This window comes from Malurus melanocephalus, unplaced genomic scaffold (genome assembly GCF_030028575.1).
Source record: "Malurus melanocephalus ecotype Western Australia unplaced genomic scaffold, MMel_1.1 scaffold_351, whole genome shotgun sequence".
Lineage (NCBI taxonomy): Eukaryota > Metazoa > Chordata > Aves > Passeriformes > Maluridae > Malurus > Malurus melanocephalus.
The window spans coordinates 56,602-66,871 of record NW_026623583.1 but is presented as its reverse complement, the minus strand read 5'-3'; the positions used below and the strand labels follow the sequence as shown (position 1 = coordinate 66,871).

At 46.4% G+C, this 10,270-nt stretch overlaps 2 protein-coding genes across 3 annotated transcripts in view; one reads left to right on the top strand and one right to left on the bottom strand.

Annotated features, from left to right (window-relative positions):
* Positions 1-3,877: 3,877 nt before the first annotated feature.
* LOC130580640 (histone-lysine N-methyltransferase SETMAR) lies at positions 3,878-6,395 on the top strand. The gene is made up of 2 exons (XM_057378257.1): positions 3,878-3,961; positions 5,204-6,395. Exons 1-2 carry the CDS (start codon positions 3,878-3,880, stop codon positions 5,990-5,992), a joined length of 873 nt encoding a protein of 290 aa, XP_057234240.1. The 3' UTR covers positions 5,993-6,395.
* A 2,301-nt stretch (positions 6,396-8,696) lies between these two features.
* Positions 8,697-10,270, bottom strand: part of SUMF1 (sulfatase modifying factor 1) — a 21,897-nt gene continuing 20,323 nt past the window's right edge. The window contains exon 9 of one of the 2 annotated variants that reach the window (XM_057378256.1): positions 8,697-10,164. In XM_057378256.1, the coding sequence (XP_057234239.1) occupies positions 10,054-10,164 (111 nt within the window). In that variant the 3' untranslated portion in view covers positions 8,697-10,053. The remainder of the gene's footprint in view (positions 10,165-10,270) is intronic. The other variant, XR_008966140.1, reaches the window with a different exon arrangement.

Below are 10,270 nucleotides of genomic sequence, written 5' to 3'. Positions count from 1 at the left end.
CAAACCCCAGCTGCCCAGATCAGCAATTAGCAGCCCGGGTTAATGTGTTTGTCACGTTTTAATCAGGTGTGCAGAGAGGAATTTCACCTGCGGTCGCTCAGGTGTTTGTGGCTGGCTCTGAAGCACAAGGAGTTCGTGATAAAATAACTGCAGAGTGCTCCGAGAAGGGTTCAGATGTGACAAACACAAAAATGGGTGTTTTGGTTCCCCATTTCCAGTGGCAGACTGCCAAGAAAGCTGGGTGAGCTGCAGGCATCACCTTTATGTGGCAGCATCTCATACTGACAAAAACCAATAAAAAAAWCTTCACACCAGGTCTCTCCACAATTCTCTGAGCTCTCCAGAGCAGACACTACTACGATTGCTCCTGTCCATACATCTTKTCCAAATGCTCCACAGAACATTTAWATTCCACTGTTTTACTAGCAAAAAACAAACCACAAGTGTCTTAATAAAACAAAGCACCTTTCTGCATTACAAACACTTCTTAAAACGTAGCTGTTTGCCATGAACACGCGTGAATAAAACCCTACCAGGACATGGTTCTATCTCAGCTGCCCAGCCAGCCCCAGCTCAGTGTGCAGACACCACCCTGAACTTGTCCAGCCTCAGAAACATTGTCACTTGCTCCACTTAAGGGGATATTGATTTTGTAYACTTCACACTCTGAAAATCAATGTTCTAATAGACACAAGAGACTGGCAGAAGGATACAGAGGACCTGCCCACCCACCTCATGGAGATGATTATCCACAAATGAAGGTCAAATCAGGGGAAAAATTAAAGCTGACATAAAAAGAGCAGCACAAAGAGAAGAGTCTTTAAATAAGGGAATTTAAAATAAAAAGTAACCAAGATGAACTACAGGAGGAAAGAGACACAGCCTAACGCAGGCATGGATAAAGCAGTTAAAACTCTCAGCCAGGGACTGACAGACTGAAGGCCCTTTGGAAMCTCTGTGCTCAATGCCACGATTTCAGAAACACTTCGGGAAGCATATCCAGTACATCACACAGGAGATGTGCTCCTTTTTAATGTAAAACAGCAACTTCCAGTGTCTGGAAAGTACCTGAATAGGCAATTCAGAACAAAGTCCGACAGAAACCATGTGCAATGTAAAATAAAGCACTTAAAAGGGATACCTTATTCTTTCAGAGATTGGTTCCATAGGGAACTAGGAAGCCAAAAGGAACCTTTCATAAAAAGGCTTCTGCTCACTCTCCCAGGGACAACCCTGAAAACAAGACCTTTTAGGGCCAAAATCAACTCAAGGAAGCCACAGCTAAGCTGATGCAGAGCTGGCAATACTCGTAGCTGGAGAAATGGGTGCACCAAACCACCAGCACTGATGAGGCCACTAGGAATACCTGGAACCCCTGTGTTTATCACTTGGGATGGTTTAGCTCCCACCACACCAATATCAGAATAACCTTGGATACCTGCATCTTTTGCCTGCCAGAAAAGACAGAAACGTTTAATATCCCATTTCCTCCAGACTAGGATTGCACAGAGTTTTGTGAGCACATCTCCCTCCACTGCAGTTGATGCCTCACAGTTCACACCCCCTGAGCTCCACCACCTTGTTACAACACAGAGCCTCAACCACCAAAATTCAGTGAAGCGAGGTGAAGATGCAAACTCACAGCTCAGGCACAGTTACCCATCCCAATTCCAATTATCAGAAGAATACTAAGCAATCCAAGGAAGTGCAGAAAAGCATCACAAAAATTATTTATGAGCAGAAAGCGTTGTTTATATAGGGAGAAAAGCCAGGAGCCTAATGCATGAATGTAACAACAGGGATTTGCAATCTCATCCTAGAGACAGCAGAATGTGCTGCAAAAGAAATCCCCAGCTACACCAGGTGCCTCTGTGCAGCATCATGAAGTTCACCTCCAGTTCACTGTTTCAGCTGCATTTTAGGCTTTCCTTCTACAACAATTTTACGTAACTAACAAAAAGAAGCTTCCACCCATTTTTCACCCACCCTGGATCTCTCAACAGTTTAACCCATTCATAATTCAACACAACAAGAGCCGTGGGATGGTAAGGAGGAGAAAAACATCGGATTTTCCATGACCTTTTGCAGATTTCCAAACCCCTCTCCWATACATATAAGCAATCTCTTTCTTCTACAACAGAGTAATGACTCATTACTTCAATCATTTCAAAAAGGTAGAGAATTCCATCTGGCAAAAGGCTCAGCAGCCAAATTACAGTACCTTGATCTAAAGGTCAACTTGGCAATAACAGAAAGCCCTAAACTTCGGTTCATTTTAATATCTCAAATCACTCAACACTTCAGCATCTCTCACAGGGAAAGGGTCACAGGGGGAGAGCAACCACCCCAAGGAGGCAGAGCTTGGAGGCACCACAAAGAGCAGCAGTGGGTGGACAAACCCAAACCAACAAGCTATGATTAAACCCTTCCAACCGTGTACATTCTGATCATTAACCAAGACTGATGCTATAAGGTTAAATTGATAAAAACCTTCTCCAAAATTATATAGGCCAGCTGTGACCCTCCCATACCTTCCCTTCTCTTACAGCCRCAGAACAATAAACAACATTTTCAACTCACCAATAAACAATACTTTCATTATCTTCCCATCAACTTTATGTCCTCATTACGCCCCATAAACAGAGTTCTCAGTGTCCAAACTCACCTGCAACTCCAGCGCTGCTGCTCAACTCCTCTTCCAGTCAGAAGAAAAAGGACAAAATCAGTAACAACTCTTTCCATTTCGTGAACGAGAAGAAAAAGGACAAAATCAGTAACAACTCTTTCCATTTCGTGAACGCTGCCACTGCAGAAAGAAGGAGAAGAAAAGCCACATTAGTAACCGACCCAGAAAGAAAGAGACACCAGCAACACGTCCACGGAGCAACACAAGGTATGCTACAGAAACTTCTCCCGCCCAGCTCTAAGGGGGGCCTATTTATGGGTGTGCTAATTGATTTCCAACTGGAAACACCTGGTTCACATGAGGGGCAAAAGCAGGTGAGATGATGGCAAGAGCTTCCTCAACGCAGAACACCTGTGCTGGGGTAAATACAAAAGCTGATGGAACCCCGGTGTGGCAACACCAGCCGGCTTTGTTTTCCTAAACTAGCGGGCGAGTTCCAGCTCAGAGAGATCGTGTGAGATGCTTTAGGAGAACATCATMCATTGCACTGGCAGGAGCTCCCTGAGCCAGGTTTAGAGATTGGGAATAAATTCTTGGTTGTGAGGAGGGTGAGGCCCTGGCACAGGGTGCCCAGAGCAGCTGTGGTGCCCCTGGATCCCTTTGAGTGCCCAAGGCCAGGCTGGACAATGGGGCTGGAGCAGCCTGGGACAGTGGGAGGTGTCCCTGCCATGGATGGGGTGGCACTGGATGGGCTTTGAGGTCCCTTCCAACCCAAACCAATCTATGATCCCAAATCACACTTGTTCCATGGATTCGTGTCTCCCATCACCCCGAGCACTGATTTGGCTGGATTATGTCCTCCCAAAAGTCAAGTCCACGGCTTTTCCCATCTCCAGGACAAGAATGCATGGCACTGCCTCCCCTCTCTCAGGGCTCAGGTTCCCATCCGCATCATCAAACATTCATTTATTTTTAAAAAGTAATTAAAAAAAGAAACAAAAGCAAAACCGAATATCTTCAAAATAAGCAATGATTGACAGCTTTGTGAAGTATTAAAACAAGTGATTGACAATTTATTGATATTGACAATTGGTGCGGGGCCGGGATGGGGCGGGGCTCTCTCACAGCGCCCGCCCCTCAGGGCTCCGTGTGGTGCCGCCCCCTGTCAGTCACCGCCTTGCCCAATCAGAGAGCGGCGCGGGCCCCGCGCAGCCAATGGGCGCAGGGCCGGGGGGCGGGGCGTGGCGCGGCATGGCGGCGGCGGAGCTGAGCGGCGGCAGTGAGGCCGTGGCTGTGGCGCTGTGCGCGCCSGGGGAGGCCCCGCCGGCCTTCCAGGTACCGGGGCGGGGAACGGGAACGGGGGAACGGGGGAGGAGAGCGGAGCAGGGACACCTTCCACTGCGGGCCCTGCGGCCTGGCTTTGGGCACTGCCAGCGACCGGCAGCCACTGCTTCTCCGGGCAACCTGTGCCAGGCCTCTCCGCCGTCAAGAATTTATTCCTGATATCTAATCTAAACCTGCCCTGTTCGAATTTGGTTCCGCTGCCTCTTGTCCTGTCATTCCAGGATGCTTTAGTGGTGTTTGGGAGTCTCTATAAACCAGATTAAAGAAGCTTCTAAAAGACCTGCGGATAAAATAAAATGCGATCCCTATAGACCCCTGGGGGGTCTCCCTAAAATTGCGTCTCCCTAAATTGCGTGGTGTGTTCGTGTTTTACCGAAATGGGAAAGATCGCGGGGCTATTAAACAGATCAGGGGCTATTAAACTTGCTTTTGAGTAAAGCTTCACTGAGAAGCTGATGTTTATAAAGGAAAGAAACTTGCAAATGCGCTGTCATCTTTCGCAACAATCAGAATTTGCCAGGTACAAGMTGCCGTGAAATGTAATATTTAGTGATGGCACATCCTCCAGGCTTCTAAATAAAGCTGAATGCTGAGAAGGGAGTGAAAATATTCCCGTGGCTGTCTTTGGAGGTTGGTTTTCAAATTTAGCAGTTTCTATCAGGTTTTGTTTTGTAACACTCMGTGGTTCTATAATTCACCTGCTGGGGGCGTTATTGTAATTTTGAGAACCTGATTTTCCACCGGAATTAGGAGGAAGTTTGAATGCAGTTTGAATCTTCGTTTTAAACCTAAATGTGTATTTAAAATTCAGTGGCTTAGAATAGCTATATAGCTAACCTGAGAAGTAATTTATTGAGCATTTTGAAGTGTGGGATTACTTTAACAGTACCWTAATTCTGCAAATAAATACATGCATAGGTAAATATCTTTGGTATGAGTGAAAATCTTACCTAACAGAGTAGATCTAATTTGCTGATTTTTTTTCTGCTAAGCATTTTTTGTGGCGGGTGTTTTAAATTCAGGTACTAACAAGACTATCCGTTCTTTTTTGGTCTATATGGCATATTTGATTAGCATTCTTTTAAACATTTCAGACAAGTTTGAGTTGGAAGTGTAGAGAAAAAAGAAGTGCTCATGATGCAAGTTCTGAGATTAGGCATTGCCAGACACAAACGTTTTTAAAACTGTGGTTTCAAGCACTGCTGATGCAAGTTTCTCCTGTTCTCTTTGCAGTACAGCCCCGAGAGCGTGCCCGGAGCAGACGGAGAGCTCGACCCCACTGAGATCACCTTCCCGGGCTGTTCGTGCCGGAGCAGCTCCTGCGCTGTCTCCGAGTGCCCCTGTCTGTGCCGGGGGGAGAACTACAGCAGCCAGCGCCTGCGGCTGCCCGAGCAGGAGGAGGAGCATTTCTCCAGGCCCGTGTTTGAGTGCAACAGCCTGTGCCAGTGCGGGGAGCGGTGCCACAACCGGCTGGTGCAGCGCGGGCTGCGGCTGCGGCTGCAGGTGTTCCGCACCCRGCGCAAGGGCTGGGGGGTGCGCACGCTGGAGCACATCCCCCGYGGATCCTTCGTCTGTGAGTACGCTGGGGAGGTGCTGGGCTTTGCTGAGGCACGGAGAAGAATCCTGGCYCAGACACCACAGGACACAAATTACATCATAGCCGTGAGGGAGCACCTCCACGACGGGCGGGTCATGGAGACCTTTGTGGATCCCACCCRCATCGGCAACGTGGGCAGGTTCCTGAACCACTCGTGTGAACCCAATTTGTTCATGGTGCCTGTGAGAGTTGACTCCATGGTGCCCAAACTGGCACTTTTTGCAGCCGCTGATATTTCTGCTGGAGAGGAACTTTCATACGATTACTCTGGAAGATTCCATAATTTCCCAGAAASTAGCAGAGAACAAAAACCTCTGGAGGAGGAGAACAGCCTGAGAAAGCCTTGCTACTGTGGTTCCCGCACGTGTGCTTCCTTCTTACCTTGGGACAGCTCCCTCTTTTCCTCACCAGGAAGTTCTTCATAGCCTTTCAGCCTTAAGCACACCGAAAAAATATTTTCTCTAATAGTTGAATAAAGCTCTCTGTGTTCCAACATGTGGRTTTGAGAAGCAGTAAAGAGAGCAAGGTTTTCACATAATCTCATGAACATCCTACTCAAGGACTTTTGAAGGTGGGTAGTCCAAGGGATTATTGGAGCTTCAGGATGTTCTAAAATCAGTGACTAAGCCAGGCCTGGTGTTTTTGTCTGGTTTTCCTCTGACAGTTTGCCATATGCTAAAGCAGCTTCTATCCTGCAGAATTTGTACCTTTAGCACTTGTGCATGGACAGGACATGTGGCAGCAGCAAGAAAAGTCACTGAAAATGGCACAAGAAAATGACACCATGAATCATCACATTTGCAMGAGAGGCATTMGATTTCTTAAAATGCATTAAATTAYTGKTTTTWAATGACTTGCTGTAATTCTTTGGTTTCACAAAGTATAATAACTAATTATTACGAATGCAAAAAGAGCACTTTAATACTTAGTGTCCCTTTCCCAGCTGCATGCCTGAAKCAGACTGTGACTGGCTGTTTCACTCCCATTTAGCTTTGTGGAAGTGGCACAGGACTGCAGTCTCTGAGGAGCACAACATCCCATCTCTTTTAATCACCTCAGCCTGGAGGCTTCTCTGATCAGATCTGTGCAATCACAGCACATCTGTCACTCCCCAGCACTGGCAGTACATGCTCAGGAAGCAAATCCTGCCCCTGCAGCATGGAGCAGGACATGCTGACAAGTGACTGGGTGTAGAAATACAGAAATACATCTGAACACCGACAGATTTGTGTTTTCATGTTGAACAGCTGACAGACACACAGGGTTCTTCCTGTTGCTCACTGAACTGTGTTTGCACTGCTCCAGGGCCAGGCTTCATTAAGCAAGGCCTGGCCTTTCCCAGCACAGGAGAAGGTCCTTCCTCTTTGCATCGTCCTTATCCCACTCTGAGGTGCCTTCCTGAACACCTCCTGCCAGGGATGCATTGCCAGATGGGCACATTCTGTAATTTCATGTTCCTTCACTTCCTTTCTGCAAAGATCAGATTAAGGAAGCTCACACAGGCTGGTTTTGATATTTAAGATGGATAAACTACAATGCTTTTTATTCATGCCACACTGTGCCATCAGCAGCACAAACCCTCAGTTATTTGCTCTGGACAGTTTGATCTTTACCTGTTTTCATACCCTTTGACATAACACACACACAAGGGAGTGCATCTCATGGGGAATCAGCTGTTCTGCAGGCTACCAGTAACTTCATTTTTGAATTAAAGACAGCTTTGATTTGGACCTGAAAGATTGGTGCCACTGAAGGACTAAGCTGTCASTCCCAGCTCAGTGTGCTCTTTCTCAAGGATTCCAGGCAAACAGCTAAAAGCTGGGAGCTCTCTGTAATCCTGTCTACTCTCAATTATCGGGAGATTTACTTTCCAATTGAAATATGAWCAGATTAATTCAAAGATTCAACTCTGAGCAAACTGAAGGTCCCCTGCCCTGGGGAGGGGGCTTGGAACRAGATGAGCTTTMAGGTCCCTTCYGGCCCARACCACRCTGTGATTTACCTGATCCTCACCMGGGATAAAGGACATTTTGCTATTTGCTAAACAAAATCCTACTCAGTGTTTACCTTTGCTTGCTCGATAAGATGCAGTGTAGCCTCTCCCACTGAAGTGCCTCCCTGCTGCTGTTGGGATTTACACACGGCTGTGGGTTTATGTTAAGATAAATGTTAACACGTGATTTCTCTTAGGGTTAATCATTAAGTGTYATTTCTGTCAGTACAGAAACCTTCCAAAGGATTGCAGCTGCTTGTCAGAAGTGGTTTRCAGGCTGAGTGCCCATTACCTTTACTCCACACCTCACTGAAGTTTCCTGCTGCTACAGGAGGGWAACTCCCTGGATCCTGTACCTTGGAATGCAGGGGATTCCAGAGCACAGCCTGGACTGCAAAGTCTCTTGTGTAGAGTCGAGCCTTATCTGGTTTTCTCCCTGAAAAGGCATCATGCCAGCCACTTTCAGACCACAGAGCTGGGAGCAGATCATCCATTCCACTTCCTCTTCCCCTCCTGAGGCAAGTTTCAAGATTAGTTTTACAGCATCTGCACTGCTCATTTTCAGGATGACAGCACGGTTTGTTACCTTCCTGTTATGAATATGCACTTGGCATGATTGTGAGTAGTTAAGGAAGTGTAGATTAAAAAAAATCCGACCACCTTTAGCAATATCTAGTCCTTGATCACAGCCTTGCAGCAGGAGCACAGCTGAGCCCTCTGTCCCTGCAATTCTACCCCTCAGCCCACGCCAGAGCTGCAGCTTCAACGAGTGATCTGATCCCAGTTATCTGCTCAGAACAAACTCCAGCACAGAACAGGAATTCAGTGTTGGACTGCTCAAAACAGCCACACTAAAAGCCTTGCAAAAACAAAATAATAGTGAGCTCTGAACCATCCTGGCAATTGCTAATGGCCCTTTTCCATGCAGCAATGCACTGTGCTTCAGCATGCCGTGGCACTGCAGCTGCCTGGGAGAGTGGACCAAAATCCTACAAAAAAAAAATCCCTAACAAGAACCTAGAAAAAGAGTAGATCCTCAGCTGTATCTGCTGAATTTGTGTTTACTTTTCCCCTCAGGCTCCTTTCAGCTTCAGAGCCCTGGTCTGCTCCTCAGCTCAGTGTCACAATAAAATTAAACAGCTCAAAAGACTCGGAGCTTCCTCTGATCCTCCCTGCTCCTCTCTACTCTGAGTGCAGTATTGATTATCAATTTCTCAATATTGTGCCATGTCATGGTGTGTTCTGCAATACATTTTTCTGCTTGCTGGACTTAGCTGGACCCCTGTGGAGGCTGGTGTTTGGTGAAAGGCTGCCCAAATGTTCTCCTGTGCCGTCTTTTGAACATGAAACCAGTGCAGAGGGAGCTGGCAGGTGATGGATTTGCATCAAACCCAARCCCAGTTTACTACAGCAAAGACAATGCTGGCAAGGACCAGCATCAGTGCCAAGGCTTTTATAAATCYACTGTTACATTCAGTTCCCAAAATGAGGTTGCTTTCAATTACTCAAATTACAATTTCCTTTCTTACTTGCTAAAATACTTCTCCTTTTCAGTGAGGAATTTTATTTTCAACACACAACGGTTTAGAAATTTACCCTATTAGGCCTTAGGGCTCAGAGTTCCATCTGCCATCACTTCCATGACTTTTACTCAAGTGGAATCATTCATTAGCTTCAGTTTCTAATGAGGACAGTTTTGCATTTTCCAAGTCCCTAAAATTAGCCTACACTGTGTAGAAGAAATTCAAAGGAAATTGTGTTTTTTCATTAATAAAAGTCTTTGGCATAAACAAATGCTTGATACTTTATTCAAATATGTACAAGATTTCTAATCATCATCACCCTGAGGATTATCACCGCTCAGTTGCAGAAGGCACTTCCTAAAGAGCAGCAAATACCTCCCCAGAAAAAGCCCATTTCTGGACATGATTTGCACYGCAAGTGGAATGTAACAGAAGGGCTGTGCAAGCTGCCTGTGGGGAGAGCTGTCATCTCCCAGCCCTCACTCTCAACTCCTTCCATTCTCTATTAAAGCTGCCTAGAATTTCTTAACTGCCTACAATGTCTTTTAAAGCTGTCTAGAAGTTAATGAAGTCTTTGCTTTTTGCATTCGGGTGTAGAAACTCTAGATAAATAAAACTAATTAATAAAGATCTTGCCTAGAGGAGCTGTTGTAGTTGACAAGGTAGTGATCAGTCAAAGGTTGGATTCAATGATCCTGAAGATCTTTTCCAGCCTAAATAATCCTGGGATTAAGTAACCTTTCAAAATACGATTGSCATGTTTCTGCCCAGTTTTGTTCCAGTTGAATCCAGAACACTCCGGTCAGGATTTAAATCCAGGTTCCTCATGAACGCAAAAGTTCTCTGAGCAATATTGAGTAGTGCTGGTTTGAAGAAAGGCTTTTCCATTCTGTCTTCAGCGAGGTTGACTGGTGCCACGTCCCCTTGCTGGGGTGGCTGAGCCCCTGGTGTGCCCAGGAACATCCTGTGGTCAGCGTGGCCCCGGGGCGGTGTCGGCGGCGCAGCGGAAGCCCAGGTTGGAAGMGGAGCTGTCGGGGGTGTTCTGGCTCCGAGCTGCACAGCGGTAYCTGTAGCAGTAGGACTGCAGAACAACAGAAAGGGAGCAGCTTAGCACAGCTGGGGCTCCTCATGCAACAGCTTGTTAGATTAACAGATTAATTAGTGAGATTAATACAGCAAAATATCAC